The following is a 23,241-nucleotide window of genomic DNA, read 5'->3' on the forward strand; positions in this document are numbered from 1 at the left end:
CATTTAAGAAACTGCCAGATATCTAGATAAAGAGTAATAATTTTTTAAAAAATTGGACCAGAGTGGAAGAACATCAACTGTCATCCATTTGCAGAAGAATCATCATTATCCATCAGCGATCTCAATAGTTTTTATTAGTGTCTGACTTTATTGATCCCTTATTACAAGAGAGTAAGTGAGATTGAAGCTGACAGATCAGGTAATCTTCTGGCTCTGGTTTTGGCAACTTTGCTAAGTGTCTTTTTACACTGTGGACTGTGGGAGGCTCTTAGTGAAATTGCAAGCTATTGGATTAATGGCAGAGCATCATGAACACATTAAGAATGTCTTTTTAGAGATATAAAATGTGAAAATGACTATAAAGTAGAAAGTGTCAAAAAAAAAAAAGATATCACAGTGCCTCTTAGGAAAGATAGCTGTGTTTTACATAAATAATGCGACTCCAGCTTATCCTTCACTGGAAGTTCTTTAGAGATCCCCCAAATTTACATATTCCGGAAATGTGTGCATGCTACAGAATTAACACTGATGGTGGATGTCAGGAGAATGAATAATAACCGAAAGAGCTTTACATTAGAGGTAACTTAAAGAAGATACTTATGTAAAAATACTTTTGTCCCCAAACTGGCTTTTCTGGTTGCTCACTGCCTTCTGAACAGTGCTGCCTTCTATAAACTATTTAACAATAGACCAACTGATGTCTAAAATGTGAGTTCTCCTGTTTCTGCACATAGGGTTGAGGGATAGATTGGTGCTGCAAAATCTTACTCCTAAGACTCGGTAGGAAGTTGTTAGCTGTTACTAGAGAATATGGGTAACGGGTTAAAATGGACCATGAATTTAGTCATTGAAATTAACATAACCATAATTTGCTGGGGAGATTGAAAATGATTTTTTAAAAAATCCTCCTAGTAATACATTAAAATCATGTTTTTCTTCATTTAAAAAAAAAACCCTACTTAGTAATACATTAAAATCATGTCTTTCTTCATTTTTGTATGTTAAAGAGCTGACACTGTTTTCAGGGCATTTATTAAAAGCAGGATAAAGAAAAGTCACAGTAGGTCATGTTTTTGTGATATCCTTGAGAAACTGAGAAGCATGAAATGTATAAATTTAAAATTTTTATGATCAGTTTGAAATTCAGAATTTAAGCTTTACTATTCATGAAGCCAGTAATAAGATTGCAGAATGTTTTTCTCTTGATAAAGGATCTCTGTGAATAGTTTGTTTCTTCTTAAATACGATCAGTTAACCTTTGATCAGTGTTAATGCACCTCCACTTTAAATCCAAATAATAGAGTGGAAAGCGCAAGTGCTGTTTCTCAAATTTTAATATACATGCAAATCCCCTGGGGACCTTGGTAAAATGCAGGTGCTGAGTGCACTGGTCCGGGGTAGGGCCCAAGATTCTGCATTTCTGTTTTTTGAGACGGAGTCTCGCTCTGTCGCCCAGGCTGGAGTGCAGTGGCCGGATCTCAGCTCACTGCAAGCTCCATCTCCTGGGTTCACGCCATTCTCCTGCCTCAGCCTCCCGAGTAGCTGGGACTACAGGCGCCCGCCACCTCGCCTGGCTAGTTTTTTGTATTTTTTAGTAGAGACGAGGTTTCACCGTATTAGCCAGGATGGTCTCGATCTCCTGACCTCGTGATCCACCCGTCTCGGCCTCCCAAAGTGCTGGGAGATTCTGCATTTCTAACAAGCTTCCAAGTGATGCCCATATTGCTGGTCCCTGGTCTATACTTTGAGTAGAAAGGATGTAGAGTCCAGTCAAAAAATCGCAAAGTCACATATATTTATGAATCACAATTATGAAGTCATCTTCATGTGTTTGGATTTACTGGGACCAGTGAAAGTGTGACAGCCTAGGAATAGATGACATTGATGGAGATTCAATAACTGCTAAAGCAAAGTCTGTGGATTTGATAACTCTGTACTGGTCTCAGTGGCCTGTTGCTTTCTACTTAAATAAGCATTTGATGATCTACTTAATGAATTTTAAGAAGTCAAAGCTTTCAGCTAAAGTGTGAAACCAAAATGTATTGGTACTCAGTTGATTAAAAAAAATACAGTTGCCACAATTGAGATCACTTCTGTGTTCCATCTTGTGCCTCTGTGTATTACAAATGTTCTCCCCCCTTCTTCATGCAGAGTATGATTTCTTCCATTGTGAACAGTACTTACTATGCAAATGTCTCAGCAGCAAAATGTCAAGAATTTGGAAGGTGGTACAAACATTTCAAGAAGACAAAAGATATGATGGGTAAGCAAAAAAACGTTGCAGCAGTGGCTACATACCATTACGTGTCATTTGGGGGTTTATCAAAGTCATATCTAAAGCCAGGTCTTTTGATTGCCCAATTAGAGATCAATTTAGAATGTTTCTTTGGGGGTGGGAAGTGGGTATGAGTATAATGAGATAATTAAATTCAATAAATGTTTGTGTTTAAATCAGCCAAACTGACTTGGTTGTCAGACATGCAGAAAATCGAGGCATTAGGAGGGGAGCTGTCATTTTTTAACATCTCAGTGAAGACCTAACCAGGCCTTGAATAACTAATATTAGCTGTGATTTCTTTCAGTGATAAGTCATGCTTTTAGGTTTTTTGTTTTTGTCTGGTTGAATGAGAAAGTCCCTACTTTTACACCCAATTTTTAAGGAAATTAAACTTCTTAAATTAAACTATATTTATAGTTTCCACAATAGAGATCAAGTGATTTTTTTTTTTTGAGACGGAGTCCTGCTCTGTCGCCCAGGCTGGAGTGTAGTGGCCGGATCTCAGCTCACTGCAAGCTCCGCCTCCCGGGTTTATGCCATTCTCCTGCCTCAGCCTCCTAAGCAGCTGGGACCACAGGCGCCCGCCACCTCGCCTGGCTAGTGTTTTGTATTTTTTTAGTAGAGACGGGGTTTCACCGTGTTAGCCAGGATGGTCTCGATCTCCTGACCTCGCAATCCAGCCGTCTCGGCCTCACAAAGTGCTGGGATTACAGGCTTGAGCCACCGCGCCCGGCCGAGATCAAGTGATTTTTATAGCTCTAACCCCCAGCCCCCATGGATGGGCACTTTGATAAGCATACTGCTTTACCATCCATACTAGAACAATTATTGCATCATTTCTAAACTTTTAATTCCAAGAGAGCATTCTGTCTTAACACATAACTTTAGGTGAATATTTGTTATACAAGAAGTACACTAAAATTATCTGCAGTGTAAAATGATAGATAAAAGTTGTGTATGATACCTAAGCATTTAGATGATGGCATTTTCTCCCTGTTGAGTTTGTTAATGTTCACAAAAGCAAATACTGTGATTAAGGTTAATGTTTTAATTTTTATTAATGTTCTCTTTCACTTACTTGTACCCTCCAAAACATGTATTTTAAAATAATACAGGAATGGGCATTATGTTCTGTTTTAAATCTATTTCTGTTTATTTCTTTACATTCATTTAATAACTTTTTTCTAAAAATTTTTTAAGCAATAAGAAACCCAAATTTTGAGCATGTTTTAGCTCTTAATATTTGAAGAAAAACCATCCATCTACCAAAATGGATTCTTTGCCTTTTATAGCTTAAGGCTGTGATGAAGACAATGCATCATTTTTGGAATAATTGCTTGAATTACTATTCTCTGTGAATGGCCCACTTGGGCTGATATCACTGGTAGAAACTGAAGGTTTCTTCCCCAATTCTTAGTTATATTTTGCATATATCAGGAGCTATAGCACTATGATAAAGTTCCTCTAAATGTAAAACTTGCATATTTAATGAAAAGAGAATTGATGATTAAAATCAAACTAGAGTCTATACATGGGAAGTCTGTGTACAATTTGGAAACTCCTATTTACGTACAGCTTCATGCTCAGCCCTTCCAGCCAAGAGCATTGAACCAGTCTCCTCCTCGTACAGAAAAGCATTTACACACTTAGAGATGATGCTCAGCCAATCCATATGAGGAACCTAGCCCAGGGAGAAGCATTCATCCTGGGTAGGTGGGAATAAATTGCAAAATCATGACAGCATCACCATTGTACCAGAACGATTCCCTGCAAGATTGTCTTTAGCATCTGGTGATGGCCATAGCTTCCTGAAGAAAAACATTTGGATCTTAGCAACACTGGGTATGCTGGCTTGATATACAATAAATCACTTGCTTTATTCTAAAAAGTATTTCCAGATATACCTACTGCCCATGATGGTTAGAATTAAAATGAAACAAGGCATATACGATATTCAGCAAGCATTCAATATACACTTAACTCTTATGCCCATTTTTATTTATTCCATTAACTACTTCTATTCACTGCTAGGTAAAAATTGAAAGTAGGTAACATTTTACGTCATTATTTTTTCTTCTACACCTTTTTCCTAGAGCACTAAAGTTAGTGAATACCATGAGAATATATTTGTAAAAATTTTAGTTGCTTATTATAGTTTATTTTCTCAGCTCAGCTTACTGTTTTTAGTTGTCATTAAGCAAATGACGTTCTTTTAGAAGCCATTTTTAAAAAAATGTTGCTTATAAGCGTTCTTGGGGTAATAAGTGAGAGTGCAACTAGTCAGAAAGAATTTGGATATAATTGATTTTATGCCTTAAATCTAAACCACTTTTTAAAAATGAGATTAGGAGTGCTGTCCCACTTCCAAAGTTTGTAGAATTGTTCAGAAAAGAAGAGCAAAAACACAGCCTGGTAAGTTGCAACTTGAAATTTTCTTGGTTTTTTTGGATTTGGGGTGTGCCCTGTGCCTACCCTTTTTTAATTTAGGAAATGATTAGAAATCTTTATCAATGCCAATCATTGTTGGCTAAATGTGATTTTACTTTTTGTCCACTTTAGTTGAAATGGATAGTCTTTCTGAGCTATCCCAGCAAGGCGCCAATCATGTCAATTTTGGACAGCAACCAGTTCCAGGGAACACAGCCGAGCAGCCTCCATCCCCTGCGCAGCTCTCCCATGGCAGCCAGCCCTCTGTCCGGACCCCTCTTCCAAACCTGCATCCTGGGCTCGTATCAACGCCTATCAGTCCTCAGTTGGTCAACCAGCAGCTGGTGATGGCTCAGCTGCTGAACCAGCAGTATGCAGTGAATAGACTCTTAGCCCAGCAGTCCTTAAACCAACAATACTTGAACCACCCTCCCCCGGTCAGTAGATCTATGAATAAGCCTTTGGAGCAACAGGTTTCGACCAACACAGAGGTGTCTTCCGAAATCTACCAGTGGGTACGCGATGAACTGAAACGAGCAGGAATCTCCCAGGCAGTATTTGCACGTGTGGCTTTTAACAGAACTCAGGTCAGTTGTGTTTGGTAAATGGTTCTGTATTGTCTACTCTTTTCTCTTTAGTCCCATCTATAACTGAAGTTTATTATTTTACTTCTGTACTAACATTTTCTCTCTCTCTTCATGTGATCATATTACCTATTCCTGGTGGAGCCTCAATTTTATCACTCCTTTTCCTATGATACACTTCTGAATCAAGGGAAACCTATGTGCAGATTGATCCCAATTCAGGGGCTTTGAAAGACTAATTAAATGTCAAACATGTTTTAAACTGGCATTACTTGTGCTTTTATATAATGGAATCATAAACTATAGTAGATAGTTAAGAAAAGTTTCATGACTCAGTCAAGGCCATTGGCAGGATTCCAGGCTTCTAGCCTATCGTCTTTCCCATTTATGTTACGTTACTGCCCATATCAAACTTAGGTATATAAATGTTCCCTGTTAAAGTTCCACAGCAGTGTTGTCATCGTCGTCGTCGTTGTTGTTAACACCTTGGAAGCAATAATCCACTTAATTCTAAGCAGCTATTTTGAAAAAATATTATATGATGTATTAACATAATATGTTGGTAAGCTTTGTGCTCTCCCTCATGCTGTTTTCCAAACTTCATTGTCTAGACCAGGCATCAGCAAACTTTATTCTGTTATCGACCGGATAGTAAATATTGTAGGTTTTGAAACACGTAAAATCTCAGTCACACTGTAGAGTAATAAAGCAGCCACAGACAATAAATGAATAGCACCGGGTATGGTAGTAATTCAGTAAAATTATTTACAAAACAGGCCATGGAGTAAGTGTGGCTGGCAGGCCTTAGTTTGCAGATCCATTTGTAGAGATCTCACTGCCTGCTTCTTTATACCCCTAATGTGCACAACTTTTTCTTCCTGGCCCAATTCCTGTGAAGATACTGTCTGTCAGCATGGAAGATGTTTAAGAGGGTCATGGAAAAAAAGTGATGTATATGAGAGGTGACAAGATAAAGATATTTGAGAAGCCCTAAACAAATGCATTCTATTGAACTGTGAATGAGAATAATTTTTTTCCTTGTTTTGAAACTAGTATGATACATTATATATATGGTGTTTATTTTTGGCCCAAGTACACTAAAACAAAAAACAAAACCAAAAAAACAAAAAAACAAAAAAAAAAACCACATAACTTTGATTAGAATGAGGACATTATGTCTTTTCAACTTTTTTGTTTTACCGCTGTTCTTTCTTCTGTCAATTTATCTTATTTTTTGGCCTGACTCCCATTTTCCTTTCATATTTAAGTTATTTTGTTTATTACATGATTATGATTATAAGAATAAAATTCTGGTACAGAAATAATCTAGTATTAATTCCTAGTTGGCAGAGTTTCCATACCTAGGAGAATCCCAGCTGTGACTTATTTTTGGCTTGCCTTAACTAGATGGGGAGTTAGGAGACCTGACAAAGCCTCTAATTCAGTGTTTGTTTTCAGCTGATTCATCTTTTTTTTTTTTTTTATACGTTTGTCTGTTTTTAAAAGGGCAGTTGCACAAGGCTATGTCTCAGGTTAAAGTTTTGTGGTTTTACCTAGTTCCATATCCTTATAGCTTAAAAAACTGCGTTCATTATTAGCTGGTAAAATTAGTATGACACCTATATTCGTTGTGGGGTAATTATTGAAAATGAATGAAAAGTCAACCCTCTCAGTATTCCTGTTTCTGGTAGCATTCTTTATTTTAGTAAATATTATAAGTACTAATAATTCTCCATCTAGGCCTAAAAAAGTAGGTCTCTACATAACAGTTCAATAATGCTTTTTTGAATTGAGTTAAAAACCCACAAAGACATCGTGACATAGACACAAATTATATATACGTGTGTGTGTATATATATGTATGTATGTGTGTATGTGTGTGTATATATGGATATATGTTTATATATATAGTTACTGTTGTCTTAAAAATTGAGCAAATAGTTATTTCTTATAGCACTAAGTGTCCTTCATATAGTGAAGAATGCTAAGATAGTAGAACTCAGAGAAGTGAGGATAAAGTTGCCACCCATCATTACAGCTTTTCTTTTCTTGGGTTTATGATGTTATAGCCATTACTATGAGGAGTTGGCCATTTCTTCTGCCTTTGGTCTTTAAAAGGACAAATTCTACAATATCTACAGGATTTGTTACTGGAAGAAAGGCAAAATTTTCTCTTTTATACCATATTAATCTCTTTGAAGAGGTAATCATCTCTGTGGTTAATGTCAAAAACAGTGACTTTATTTTTCTGAGAGTGAGAGGAGAATGAAAACCTTGTATAGCTTGATTACAGATACCTCGTTATTAATAATAGCCAATTTAGAAAAAGAAGTCATTGCCCAAAAAATATTTAGTGCCCTGGATTATGAAGGAGGTTTTAAAGCTTTATATTGATAATTGATACACTTCAGTCAAAGTAGATATAGGGCCATATTTGAAGATGTTTGACTTAAGAGGAAATTTTTATATATATTTCAATATTAATTCCTTGAGAACTAGCTTTTGCACATGCAGGCATGAATGTATTTTCATTGGTCATTCTTAAAAACCACACATACATACACAGCTGCATTTATTTTTTAATGATTATGCATTCGTACGACTGGATGTAGTGTGTTTATTTCAAAGTGTATGCATTTCAATAAAAGCAGGTGCAGAGTGAGGGTATGGTGTGAGTGTGGAGTACGAAAATACACACGCTAATGCATATGTATAGACAAGGAGCTCTGCAGAGTTAAATCGCACATCACACATTTGTGTGCACCTAGTACAATGTGCAATTCCAACTCTGACTTTTAAAAAATTAATGTAAAATATGTACATACAAATACAAAGTTATATGATAGGGTCAGATAAAGACACTGTTCCTTAAAAACAGCATTAAGACCTTAATATGATAGATAACACTTTTATGAATTGAGGATTATTTTAGTCATTGACAGCTCTGTATAACTTTAAAATCCTGGGTCTTATGTTTTAACTCTTGAGAATTTTCTCATCATCTTAATAGGGTTCCCTATATTAACACATTACCCTCTCTTAAGACTTTCACACATGGCTATTTTTTTAAGCCTACCTTTTCTGAAAATTTATGGTAAACTTATATAATTACTTGTTTTAAGGAATTTTTCCCCCTCTGAATTGATGGGCATATGTTCTTTAATTGCTGTTGAAGATACCAGCTTTTCACATATGTCATTCATTCAGTTATGCCTATTTGATGTCTTTTTAATGGAAACCTATGGCTAAAAGTAATTGCCAAAGCATCTAGATTTATACTTTCCAATTCACTTCTCTATCTTATTGCTATTTAATGGTTCTGACACATGCGAATACATTCTTTAATATCCTTTGATTTTTTAAAAGAATAAAATCCAGAGTTTAACTCTGATCCCACTCTGTGGCTTTTTCCCCCTTTTTCTTCCCCCTCCTCTTGTCTTTGGCACACTTTATTTTCCAGTAAAATAAAGAATGAAGATGGATTATTCAAAACTGATAACAGTAATGGACCATCATGTAATGTTTTATTAAATTTGAGTTCTGTAAATTATGTGGTGGAGAGAAATTTGCCTGCTTTAGTATAACAGAAATTGCTACTGTGTTTCTATAATTCTTCACAGTGTAATTTAAGAAAAGTCCACTATCCATATCACTGTTGAATAAAAGGTAAAAAGGTGCTGTTACCCGAACATGACAGTTCTCTGGTTAGTCTGCCAAAGGACAGAGATAAATGTATCTACTAAAACTTACTTGGCATGAGTCCATGGTAGTAGGTGGAGTTTGAAAATAGTCTTTTACCTGGACATGTGATTAAAAATTCACCAAACAACAGAGGCAGGTAGCCTTGAAGAATATTCTATGTATTTTCTTTTTAGGAGGGAGGTTTCATCAAATCATATTTTCTTTCTGAGGGCTTTGAAGTTCCATGAAGCTGATAAAATCTATTTGAATCAGTGATTATGTTCAAAGAGGAGACAAACGGGAGGCCAGACAGGCTTATTGTTCAGATTGGCAGTCTCTTTCGCTTATCTGCTGTTTTAAAGAATTCATAATTAGCTTTTGGAAATACTGATAATATTTATTGGAGGTTTTTTCTTTCTTTTACAACTACTAATGAATTTTACTTGTAATAACTTGTAAACTGTTTTTGGAATGTAAAAACAGGTTTAGGAATTCAGCAGTAAATTCATTCTTTAGTTGAAAAAATTAGAACTCTGACTTAACCACTATGTGATGACAATACAAAATAATTTTATGTTTTCATAGATACAGCTCACATCTAATTATTGGTAAGATGTGAAGTCCCAATGAAAGGCAGCTTCTGATTTTCAATAAAATTAATATTTATGTGGTACTGGTAATGGCCTACATAACATACAAGTTCTCAGGTTCTTTTCAGACATAAGAATGACTAATGATTTTGTTTAGTTTACTTCCACGAATTTATTGAGCGCCAGTGATTCTTGATACTGATGATATATTTTAGTTCTGATGTTTCAGCATATTCTGTGACATAATAAGTAAGGTACATGATGGCCTTGGCATACTATTTTTTAGCATGAAAAATTTTTGGTAGAAGGTCGCTCTTACTGTCCACTATGTGGGGCATTAATACAAATGACCTTGGCAAGTCTATACTATATATTCAATTAGAGGAAGTGGGAACTGGTGGCCACATATATCTTGAATTCAGCATATAAATATGAATGCAGCTATTCAAGTAACAACAACCAGAACAGGACCAAAACATGCATTCTGGGATCTGATAGCAGTCATTTTGCATCCAAAATTATTCTAAAGTGACTTTTCTTTTTTAAGTAATTATCACTAATCAAAATGTTTTCTGACAATATTTTCAAGCATTTCCACCAGGGGGCACTCCCCTCATTGAAAGCTCTGGGCCAAAAAAAAAAAAAAACCAAAAAAACCCCGAAGGTTTCTGAAACACCTTAGACTGTCTACACTGGCTGCTTTAAAGCTCCTTGAGTGTTTCAGGGCTTGAAACATCACTTTACACCATCATCATATTTCGTACAAACAAAAAACTTTGTTCCAGTAGAATAATTAAGTGGAAGTAAAATGTTTTGCCCCTGAAAACACGTGTATGCTCAAATAGGAAGTCACACCAACATCAAAATGTAGGTAGAGATCTTTTAAAATTTTCTCCCAGGTAACATACTATCTTCCAGTCTCAACCATATGGAAATGACTTAGTCTTATGTTAGCAAGACTTGAGAGAGAATATTATTTTGTATGTTTTCCTGTATTTGACTTTCTCACTATAGATTTCTGCTGCCTCAGGAAATATTTTTGATAGAAATATGTGATATAGTACTTGTTTTTTGGGATATTTATGTATCTAATTTCAAGCTTCCCAAATAACATTCTAAATATTTATAACTATCTTTTTGCCCTAATCTAATTTTTAAAATTATTACACAATTAGGAAAAACATCCCACAAAATGCCACAGAACTTTTCACTGTAGGCCCAACATGAGTGCCAATAACTACCGCTAGAATTTACTTATAGGTAACACATCTTATTCTTAAGTTTCTATCACCTATTTATGATTGTTTTCTCCATTGTAGTCTTTATACACATGATCAGTCCATTTAGTAAATATTTATCAGACATTTACATGAGAGGCATTGTGCTGGGATGATGAAAGCGAATATTAGATTATTATGCTCAAGGAATTTGTAGCATATTGTGTTTATACTGATGTTTGCCTGTATCCATATCTGTGTAGTTGAGAATATATTGCTTTATCAAGTACATTTGTTAAGACATAACATTTGGTGGAGAGGAGTAAAGAGCAAGGGTTATTTCATTACACCTATTTTCAAACTTTTTTTTTTTTGAGACCTGAATGTTTTACTTTCAATATGACATATCAGAAACACAGTCAAACTAATTAGTTGGCCTTGTGCAAATTAAATAGCTGGATGATTGACTGCCTGTTTGACTGAATTTTAGTTAAATTAACTAGATGTTTTGCTCTTGTGTAGACACAGTTACAGCATTACTCATTAGTATCCTAAGTAAAAGGACATGTGCCCTTCATTCTTCAGTCACATTTCTTAGGGTAAAACCGAAAGTTCAGGTCCAATTTCCAGGCTTTAGCTGTAAGAGACTAAGTGAGGGACAACTTTAAAGTGGACTCTGAAGCCCTCTGCACCCGTTTAAAGTTCTTTTTAAATACCAGCTTATAAATCATTTTAAGAAGTATCAGTACTTTTGTATTGTCTGCACCCAACTTTACATTTAGGCAGTATGGTACATTATCTCTAAATCTGGGAACAAAACCAGGTTTGTACTTCTAATAAACCATGAAAAAAACAAATGTTTTAACCTTGGGGTTTCATTGTTTTGACATGACACGTTACCTTCTTTCCCCCAATATACCTTTAACCATTTCTGCAGAATCTTGGAAAGCAGATTTGCAACTTCGATAGAAATCTTGACAAAATTTTATTCTGAAGCTGATACTCTGCTAAGTGAAGAAACCAAATATGTCTTACTATTCCAAGCATTATTTCATGTACAAGATTAAAGAGAGAAGGGCTGCTTAGCCCTTATGAAATGAGCAAAAAATTTTTCCAATACTTTTGTTTCATACTGTCCCATCAACGCAATGGGGAGAACCACCCATTTTTGAAAGAGTTCTTCCAAAAGTTAAAAAAATTAGTTGAAAATTGATGTTCTGTTATTTAGGGGGTAAAGACACCTTAAGAGTTTTCTAATGGTTTATAAATTTCTTCTATCACTAATAGCAATTTTTATTCCCCAAGAAATTTGATAATTACAGAATTTGATACTCTCTTCCTTGGCATGCTATGATGGATTTTCACAATGTTGAAAAGTGGTTAATATATTTCAATTCTTATCTATGGTTTTTAAAGTTCAAAATATAAACCTGTTATCCAGTGGTATAATACAGCAAGATAGTATTTAGAATCATTTGTGATAGTCAGTGAGGTTCTCTGTAAATGGTAAATTGAAAGGGTCATCTAGTGTCATGTACTTTGATAAGTTGGAGTTTAAGGAATAATTTTAAACATTGCCTGTGAAAATACAGCATAAACCTTAGGTGATGCTTTAGTAAACACCTTTGTTCTAATATGTTAAAATTCATTTTCTTTGAAAGTTCTACTTCTCTAGGAATGGCTTTGTATCTTTACATATTGGGCTGTAGGCATTAGACTGCCTTTGTCTAGGCAGCTTGAGAACTATACAGTTCAATGCTGTTGCATTATGAGGATTTCATTTATTCTTAACTTCCCTGGATCGTCTCTCTGTGAAAGATTTCATGGCAAGTTAAGCTACTCAAAGGCGGGAGACCAATTAGGCAGTTTCAGTTTATGTTATATGTAAAGCAGATGCTTAATAAAATTAAGAATACAATTGAGGCTCTCTTCTCTACCACTTCAATTGTAACTAATATATTCCTATGCAGAATTAATGCCTCTGACTGTTAATTTTCTAAACAGAGTGGAGAAGAAAAGGGAAGGATCACTGCTGGCCAGGCAGAGCACGGGAGCAGGCTCACCCTGTGCCTTTCATTTCTTGCAGGGCTTGCTTTCAGAAATCCTCCGAAAGGAAGAGGACCCCAAGACTGCATCCCAGTCTTTGCTGGTAAACCTTCGGGCTATGCAGAATTTCTTGCAGTTACCGGAAGCTGAAAGAGACCGAATATACCAGGACGAAAGGGAAAGGAGCTTGAATGCTGCCTCAGCCATGGGTCCCGCCCCCCTGATAAGCACACCACCCAGCCGCCCTCCCCAGGTGCAGTCTCCTTTGCCTCCTTGCCCTTCTTTGTTTAGCACTTTTTTTTAATGCTTGAGGAAGAATCTCAATAAGAAATTCAATAGATAGATAGATTAGATAGATTGATTGATTTAGATGTTTTTAAATTCTTATAGTTGCTTGAGGAGAATTTGGTCCCAAATCATTAATTCTCATATAAAAACAATAAGCTGCTAATTAGAAGGAAGAAAATTGCTTTGTGTTCCTTCATTCTTTGGGTTATTTGGGGGTGAAAGTAATCTTTAAATGGGATATTTGTCTCTACTGTTGTTAAGTAAAGAAGTATTTTAAACTCAATAGAAAAAGAATAAAGTCAGTTTTTTCCCAACTAGTTTTAGAATCGCCATTTGAATAGTAAATAAAAATAAATAATTTCATTTGTATTTATACTTTCCAATACGAACTGCAGCTGGTACCAATTACACACCATCTCATTTGTAATCTTTCATAATTAAGTTTAATAAAATCCTTGAAGGCAGCTTTAAATGGGGCTGATAAGGAATTCTATCCATATTCCAAAATATGGGCATGTTTTCTCTTTCTTTAAATTTTTGGAGTTTTAGGAAAGAAAGTTGCCTTCCAGGTAACTCTGGGTATGTGAATCTGTATTATTTTTTAAACTAAGTTTAAAAAGTAACCTCATAACTGTTATGATTCAGTAAATCAATTTGCATTACAAATCCTTAGATACAAATTTGCTAGTTAGTGTATTAGACTCAGAAATCACAAGCAATTTTTTTTTTTTTTTTTTTTTTGAGACGGGGTCTCGCTCTTGTTATCCAGGCTGGAGTGCAGTGGCGTGATCTTCACTCATTGCAAGCTCTGCCTCCCGGGTTCACGCCATTCTCCTGCCTCAGCTTCCCAAGTAGCTGAGACCGCAGGCACCTACCACGACACCCAGCTAATTTTTTTGTATTTTTAGTAGAGACAGGTTTTCACCGTGTTAGCCAGGATGGTCTCAATCTCCTGACCATGATCCACCCACCTCGGCCTCCCAAAGTGCTGGGATTACAGGCCCAAGTCAGCGTGCCTGGCTGCATATGTATTTTCTTACATGTTTAACTTGTGACATTTACAGCTCTTAAAAATAAGGTCAGCTAAAATTGGATAAAAATTGAATGGGGAAGAATAAGTCAAAATATTCGTATGACAATGTCATAGTGAAATTGTATCTTGATGTTACTTTATTCTCATTAATAGTAGAAAGTAGTCATACATTTTCATGTATAGAAATCTAGAAAAAGCTCATTCAGCACTAAAGACTGAAAGTACTACAGATACTCCATAAATAAAACATAAATATTTAACCACTTGTTGAGTGGCTAAATAATAAACTGTTTATCATAAGATTCTGAAACAATTGTTTTTTAGAAATGTCACAAAATCCATTTTCGCTATTTTATTTAATGAAAATCAATCTGGTCTTGATGTCTGTAGGAACAGACTATAAGGAAATCATTGCTATAATTGTGAATAAAAAAGCCATGCTTCTTTAGGAGAAAAGCATGGCATCTATATACATATGTACACACCCACCTGCCCACGCACACAGAGTTACTGAATTTGATCTCTAAATGCTTATATAAAATATTTCCTAAGATAAAGAATGAGGAACTCGTTATATATAAAAAATACGACTTCTAAGAATAGTTAAAGAGAAAAGATAAACTATGACTTCTAGGAATGATTAAAGAGAAAAAATTTACGAAACGAAATAATTTGGTTTGATACTTTTTCTGTAGTGTTTAGTGTTAATACACACACTTTTATTAGTTAACTTTGCTCCTAAAGTCATCAGTGACAGGACTCTGAGCAGAGAATTACTTTACTTGTCACTTAATCTGCAATACTAATAAAAGAATGGCTTACTTAAGACCAATATGAACTTCAACATTAAACTGCTTTAAAAAAAAAAAAAAAAAATCTAGCCAGATACTTGATTTTGTGGTTTCTTAATACAGCTTTTGTTTCTTAATTTTTCTAGGACTCTATGATTTTACTTATTTTCCAAATGTGATTTTGGTATCCTTATTCAAGTTTTTTCTTGAGCTAAAGTTATACCAATTCTTATTAAGTGATATTTCTTTTATTATGCTGTTAAATTACTATAGGATAACTTTCCTATATGTATGTTTAAAGGCTTTATCTGCTGAGAAGTTGGGATAGAATATATGTTTAATTTATTTTTGCCTGAATTATTTGTTAACTGGTTGAGCCACCCTTAGCTGTATTTGTTTGTTCTAAAGAGGAGTTGAGACCAAGCCCATAGCTAGGGTATTCAGCCAATGATGAAAATATACAGTATATACATACTATAGATGCTTAGTGAAACTCTTTCAAATAAAACATTTCTATTAATGCAGTATTACTGACCATCTAACCAAACTCCAAAGTGATTAACTGACATGTGTATGGGTGTGTGTAATTTTATTTTGTTGCTACAATATAAATCTTTAAATTATTAATATTATTATAATGGAGATCACTACCAGTTTGTTCACATTCTTCCATTTAACCATGATTCAGGGAATTAAATTTTAAGAAATTCTTAAGGTATTAAAGGTATTATCAATGCAAAATTAGTGCTTTAGATTTGGAAAAATACGTAATAGAGCACTTGAATTAGTACTGTCTTGTAGCAGCAGTCGACATAATGAAATAATGCTTAAACTGGAACCAGTATGCGTATTTAAAATGATTTAAAATAAAGGATGAAATGGAGAAAACCACAGATAAACAGACGGCAAAATTTTGTCTTTTTAAATTTTACATTTTGCCAAAGAGGAGTCCATGTGAAATCAGTATATATTTCATTTCCCCCAAAATGAAGAGATTTGAAACATATTTTGAGACAAATCTTGGGTTTGGGTTGCACCTGAAACCTGATTTCTTTCTAAAGAACCACATGTTAAAAGCAGAGGCCCTCAGTGGTTCACAGAAGACCCAGCCCCCATTAAGGCCTGGGAAACTGGATTCTCTTCCAGCTCCTTATAGAGTGTAAAACCTACAGAAGATGATTTTGGAGTGCCCTTAGGGCATACCATAAGAAGGACCTAAACTATTGAGGGACTTGAATTCTAAGTCATCTTCAACAAAGGACTTCCCTGGCTAGTCAGGCCCCACCTGGGGACACCTAGCCTCAGGAAACACCAGAGCTCCTGGTCCAGGTGAGATGCCTCCCTGCAGAGGTATCCCTTGTGCTCCAGGAGGGACAGTTATGCCCTGTGCTTCCTCCTCTGCCTGGGCTATAGGCTCTGGGCCAGACCTGGTTTCTGCAAGCATATTTTCGCAACTTACATGCTCTAATTCAACAAATAAGAATATCTTGCACCTGATAATGATTCACACCCTAACTTGATAAAAGCCATTCTGAAAGCAACTGAATACATCAGTTCATTGAATCTTCATACCAACCTTTTGCTAGAAGAAAAATGAGAAAACCAAGTTTAAGGTTTAGTCAGTTTTCAAATCCTCTGCTAAGTCTCTTGCTCCTTCCTCTACTTCAAGCCACGTCCTCAGAATACAAGCAAACTTATTTTAGAAAGGGAAAAGTGAAACTTGGAGATCTTTTTGTTTGTCATAGAGGATGGGAGGTTTTATTGTTAGAATGGGAAGAGAAGCATGTGTGAAAGCATTGCCCTAATAAAATAACTTGTTTTACAAATTATCTACTTGGGAAGAAGAGGCAATGGCATTTCTGGGATTGTGGGGAAAACGGCCTGTTTTAAATTTTGGTCTTACGAAAATATCTGGGAGAACCCAGTCCTCCCAAGTTCCTTGGCCTTAAGGTTTGTTTTCACTATAAGCTTTGCAAATTTTCCTGGGTTTATTACAGGAATTTTATCAACAATGATAATTCATAATTATTATCTGAGAATTACATATTTTACAGAATTTTAAGTGATAATTTCTACCGTAGGAGTATTTTTTTTTTTAAGTTTTGTTTGTACATTTTACTATGTGTGACTTTTGGAGTTAAATTAATTTAGCAGTTTGTTTCCATGAAGGCTGTTTGAAAGCATATAATTATCGAGTTACAACTTTTACATGAATTACACAAGTCTTCTTTTCTTCATTTTTTACATCTCTTTATGTAATTCTTTAGTTTCTACTAAAGGTGTGCTGTTTTATAGCAATGCTTTAGAAAATTTACGAAGTTAATATAAAGAGTATATAATTAATCTGGTAGTTGCACTGTTCTCTTTACAAGAAATCCCTCTATGATATAATGAAACGTAGGTTCATCTTGATCTCAGGTTAAGTTACAGGCAGGAACTTATGTAGTTAGAAAATGCATTCCATTAATTGTCATCTTTTAAAAGCTGGGAGACTTTTAAAGCCTCGATTTGGAAAATAATACTGTTCCTGGAAAGAAACAAATATCTAAAAGTGTTAAATCATGGTGCTAAAGACAGTGTTAATAAAGTTTGAGAGTGGGAAATATTTTCCATCACTAATAAGCATCCATAAAATAGGATATTTCTTATTTTCATTAGTAAAAAAACATAATTTTTATACCCTGAAAATAAATTCAGATTGGATTTTAATATTAAAATCAATAGCTATTAAAAAATTAGACATTAATGAGCTAGATTTATCAAAGGACCACCAAAAAGCAAGTCCAGCCTGCTCTAAAAATTAAGAATTTTTTCAAGTAAAGAAGGTGCATGTAATGTCATGAACTCTAAATAACTTTGTGGTTTCTAGTTAAGTTTAGATCTCAGCATCGCCCTACCAACAAATTGTTTAACATGTTTGATTTAACGGAATTTTCTCAATTTTAAGATGGGACAATCATAATACCTCCTCCGGGCTGCTAGGCAGGTTAAGAAGTTAACATACGTTAATACAACGTCCAGCACACAATAAACAACTAGTAAATGTCAGTGTTTATTATCACTATTATGAAAACTACATATAACTTTAATTTTGTTTGTGTAAAAGCAGTGTGCTTGCAGGCAATTCCTCATCTATCAGAATAGGATGTTCACCAATCAAGGCCAAAGTAGAGTTCATTTTCTGTAATCTAAAAGCGTGATTTGATGCATTTAGCAATCCATGAAGAAGCAAAATAGAGTTTTCATGGAAAATTTGTGTCCTGCCACACAATTTTAGTTAAATAAAAAGCAGACCCTAGTGCTACACCCTATCCCCACATGGGAGGGTAAATAGTAGAAGCTCCAATTCTTAACTACTTCCCCGGCGCCGCCTTAATAATGGAGTAGTACACCCTACCTTGATAAAAGCTATTCTGAAAGCAACTGCATTTATTTTACCTCCTGTGCTATTTGCGGAGAAGAGCTGAACAGTCGTTTGTTTTGCCTGGAATGAACTACTTTATGAATTTTAATGTGTGATATAATATTAAAAGCTAAACCAGGATTAAAGAAGATTTTTTTTGTACTGAGCTAAAATAGTACTTAGTAGAGTGAGGTATAAAAGATTTTTGTTTCCATTTTTACCTGGGGAAAAATTCAGCTTTCATATTTCTGAAAAGCTGTCCAAGTCAGTTTCCCTTAAGCAATAGCTTGTGTTTAGGAAAAAAATGTGATTCTAGAATTCTAATAGCTTATCTATGATAAGATGCCTATCTGGGCCAACTAGATGGTAAAGAAGAGCTCTCCTAAATATTTTAAAGTGAGTAATACAGAGATACTTTCTAATTTTGTAATCATTAAAGTTTTACCCTCACATTCATTTAAAAAAAAAAATTCTTGTATATTTCTTTTTCACTTTTGATTGTGTTGGCTACTAGGAAATGATTTTTTTAAAATAATTTAGAATTGGTGCTTGATTGTAATTGCTTTATAGTAAAAAAAATTAACCAAAGAAGTTTTTAGAAACAAAGTCACAGGGTTGAAACAAATGATTATAACACACCTCAAAGATAAATTCTTAAAACATCATTTTTACAAAATAATGAAAATTATTGTAAAAACAGATCGAAAGACCAACTTTCCAAAGTCTGTTCTTTTAACTATTGCTTAGCAGATCACTACCAAGGATATGTTTCTTCAGTGCACTGGACTTGGTGCCCCTATTTCCATAACATTCAATTTTCAAAATGATTGAAATGGCTTTTCTTTTCCCTTTCATTTAAGCAGTGAGAAAAATAGGTATTAAAAGGGACCCCATGGGGTGATCAAATCTATCCCTTTGCCTCAAAGCAAGACCACCCCAGAGCAAAGTTTCCAATCTCACCAAAGAAACTTTGTAGGCAATTTATGATAATGCGTTAACTCTTCTGGCTCTTAAAGTGGTGTTTAGCAGATTATTGCTTCAAAGCCCTGTATGTGTTCTAGTGGCCTCCAGTCATTAATACATCTCTATGAGTGCCCTTGCTTACTAGAGTGGCAAAGCTAGAAGGGGAACTCTGGAGAGGAAGCGGATGAGGCCCCACCTTTGGTCACCTGTCCTGCCTTACCTGCTGTGTCCTCTTCAGGCCTGCGGGCCAACTATTTCCCAGCATTATCTTTTCCATGCTTGAAAAGGTGGTATCGTGGTGGAAGCATCCACCAACTTTCTCAAGATAAGCAAGAGGTGAATTATTTTGCTAATTGGCTAGAACTTAGGATTCAGCAGGCACATTTTAAAGGGGTCTCCTATTTATGCTTTAAGTACGGAGAATTGAATCACCGAATATTTTAGGAACAGAGTAAAATAAATCTCAAAGTCCTGCAGCTTGACTCAAAGGCTATATCATTTAATGCCAAAAAAAAATCCTTTGTTTATTCTACAGGGTACTTCATTTTCTATTTTCATGATTTATGTGAGAAATTGTCCAGGATGATAAGTTTCTAGAGGATAGAAACCTGAGTTCTGTTAAGTAACCAAAGAGATGAGGTCCTTACGGGATTAGTTTGCTGGAAGAAACATGGTTTTCTATCTGTAGTAATTTTTCATTTATATTTTTATCAGTTTCCCAGTAAAAAATCAGCTACATGGTTTTTATGTAAATTTTCCAGGCTAGTTCATACTACTGTGTAATAAAAAATAAATTTGGAGTTTTAAAAATGAGTAATAGTATCAGTACATTTGGAAGTTGAGATTTGATTTCACCTCCTAAAATTTTGTGGCATTTTACTGCAGATATCTGCTTATCACTATTACTAAAGGCATTGATACTGATTTTTCACTCAAGATTGTACCTTTTGAATATATTAGTAAAGTCACTGATTATATATTTTGTGATGCTTACAGTAATATTTTATTAAATATTGTGAAACATTATCTTATCGTGTGGTTTCACAAGTCAAAAGGAAATAGTTATATACAGGGGTGCCAGGAAAAGATGAAATAATTACGCAGAACAGCTTGGACATGCACGTGTAAAATGCAACCAGCCTTTATGATAATTAAGCAAGGCACTCTACCTGCTTCATGGATGGATAGAAGATTTAAATATGCAGTTCTGCAAATGGCTTTGTTATGGAAGATTTTTAAAATGAAACATAAGAGGAAAATGCATAAAAATAGTCTAAAATTAAAAAGGCCATAGTATGTAATAGCTATTAGTGATGCAATTGTCTATTAGGCACCGGGCACCCAGTGAAGATACAGCACTGTGCATTATGATTTTAATTGTGAATTTCCTTTGTTAGGATCGCAATGGACGGTAATTGGGAGACAATTAGTTTAGGGTTTTCAAGTCTTTGAAACTATTTCGTTTTCCAGAAAACTTACTTTATGGCATTATAATTCCTGGTTGTCAGCTGGCAGTTGCTGTCATATTACAGATGCAATCACCTGTGACAGTGTGACTTCCTTAACTTAAGCAATCTGATCTCAGGGCAATAACTAATGTTGAATGACTGCACTGTTGATCACCTTGATCATAAAAGGAGCAGCAGTGTCCAGTTTGGATGCTGAGCCTGAGAAGCTTCAAAACAATTTAGCCAATGAAAAATGACAGCCATGTTCAAAATGTTTTGTAGGTGAAAACAGCTACTATTGCCACGGAGAGGAATGGGAAACCAGAGAACAATACCATGAACATTAATGCTTCCATTTATGATGAGATTCAGCAGGAAATGAAGCGCGCTAAAGTGTCTCAAGCACTGTTTGCAAAGGTTGCAGCAACCAAAAGCCAGGTAAGAGCCTCTGTTAGGCATTGAGAATGTTTATCTGTGTTGCCTGTGGAGTTTTCATTAAAAGGAGTGTCTATTTTCAATATGAACTTCATCATGGAGAGGCCTCTATGTCTAGGATTATTTCTAGAGCTCTAAAATGAAACAATATTCAAATTTAGGTTATAGGCACTTGGTATTTTTTTTTTTTTTTCCAGTAGCCACTCCCCAGACCAAGGATTTTACAGGAAATCCCCAAGTCAGTTAATAGGTATTTTCAGAAGGATATCATAATGGATAGTCAGTTTCTCAGTCTGGTCTATTATATAGAATACATAACCTGAATTACTATTATTTCATTATTGCTTAGATGATCTTGTTGTTTTTTCCTACTAAAATGCTACAAAACTATATACAGTTTGTTCTGTTCCAATTCAGCCATCTAATGTGACATTGGTGGACTAGTGGTGAGAATAGTTGCCTCTCAACTCAGCTGTCTGCAACTATTAAATGCACTTAAGACAAACTGACACACACAAACATATCTCTTTGCATATTAATAATTTTAATTTTTCTGTGGAGTATACAAGACACACAGATTGATTACAAGTTGTCCAACTCTGAATTACAGCTGAATAGACTTGAATTGGAAAAGTTGCAAATTTCTACCAAACTAAATAAAAAAGGATAGATTGTATAGTCTTTTATCAGGATAATTTGTCATATATTAATAATTCATATTCATCAAAAGTGGAATCATCTACATGAACAAACTTAGTTATCTATAAACTCTTCTCCAAAGCCAAGAATACTTTTTAAGGGACCAGAAGAACACTAAACTCAAAACTTTTCCCCTTTGAAAAAGGATTTGGTAACACTGTCAAGGTGAGATTTAGAGGCAAATAGGGACTCCAGGTAAGATTTTAACAACTTGAAATTTTACACAAGTATATTTTCATTATCATTAATGAATCCTAAAACAGCCTGGGTGTTGTCAACTTCTGATAAAATGCACAATTGTGGGAGTGTTTATAATCCGATATATTTGTAACATAATAATCTTTTCAGATTTTCCTGAAGTTTTACCCTATCGACATTTATAGTGTTACTTGACAGGAGTTTTGCTTTAGAAGACTGTTGTTCTTATTTAAGTTATAGGCTTGATGAAATACTTAAGGGATATCTTGGAAATGTTATATAAAAATGATTAAACTCAAGCTGTGGACTGTAAAAAATTATAGCTTTATAGGCCACATGCCTGCCTACCCTTCAATCACTGTCAAAGTGATAATTTCTACAATAATATGTTTCTTTTATTGTGAGATTCTAAACATCAAGTGCTGTTTAAACATTAAACTGAATTGTTTATGTTAGTGCTGTACTCAGCGTGTCATACATCAGGCCACCGTAATCTCTCATGGAATGTAAAATTCTGTCATGAATCATGGCTTGTATATCGGAAATTACTGTAATTTTGATTGGAAATTACAGGGCTCTTGAAATGTTTCTAATTATGATAGAATGTTAGAGCCGCTTTAAACCTGTGTGCTTCTTCCGATGTCTTCATTTACATGCCAAGACTATGCGTTAAAGAGAAATGTCCTGGTCTCACTTTACCGCACCCCCCCCCCACCTACTTGCTCACCCCACACATTCTTGTTTTGGCTCTTTAGCCTAATTATGATGAGGATCTCATATTTAAACATATATTATCTTGCCTTTCTTTCTGATTCTACATTTTTTTTCTGACCTGTCCAATCATCAGTAATAATCAGACTGCATTTCTACAAAAGCCACTTTCCCTAAATCTCCAAAATGGAGAAACTAGACATGTATCATTATGGTAAAGGTTAGCTTTAAAACAAAAATTAATATTATAACTTTTTAATAACCATATTTAGTTGTCTATCACCTGTCATTTAATTCAGTCTACCCCTACCCCCTGCCGTCATTTTCCTTTCTGATTCCTTTTGATTCATAGTTCCTTTGCTATCTTTGACTTCATCCTTTTAAATGATACCCCAGGTTCTCCCCAACTTGGGCTGAGTACTGATTTTGCAGCTATTTGGACAGTAGCA

At 35.0% G+C, this 23,241-nt stretch overlaps 1 protein-coding gene across 7 annotated transcripts in view; it reads left to right on the plus strand.

Moving 5' to 3' along the window:
* The window catches only part of SATB1 (SATB homeobox 1), a 106,357-nt gene that overhangs the window by 46,411 nt on the left and 36,705 nt on the right, over positions 1–23,241 (plus strand). For all 7 annotated transcript variants that reach the window (XM_023207323.2, XM_023207319.3, XM_023207324.3 and 4 more), the window contains exons 6-9: positions 2,152–2,263; positions 4,838–5,292; positions 12,864–13,076; positions 21,032–21,187. In XM_023207323.2, coding sequence (XP_023063091.1) covers positions 2,152–2,263; positions 4,838–5,292; positions 12,864–13,076; positions 21,032–21,187 — 936 coding nt within the window. The remainder of the gene's footprint in view (positions 1–2,151; positions 2,264–4,837; positions 5,293–12,863; positions 13,077–21,031; positions 21,188–23,241) is intronic.

This window comes from Piliocolobus tephrosceles, chromosome 2 (genome assembly GCF_002776525.5).
Source record: "Piliocolobus tephrosceles isolate RC106 chromosome 2, ASM277652v3, whole genome shotgun sequence".
Classification (NCBI taxonomy): domain Eukaryota; kingdom Metazoa; phylum Chordata; class Mammalia; order Primates; family Cercopithecidae; genus Piliocolobus; species Piliocolobus tephrosceles.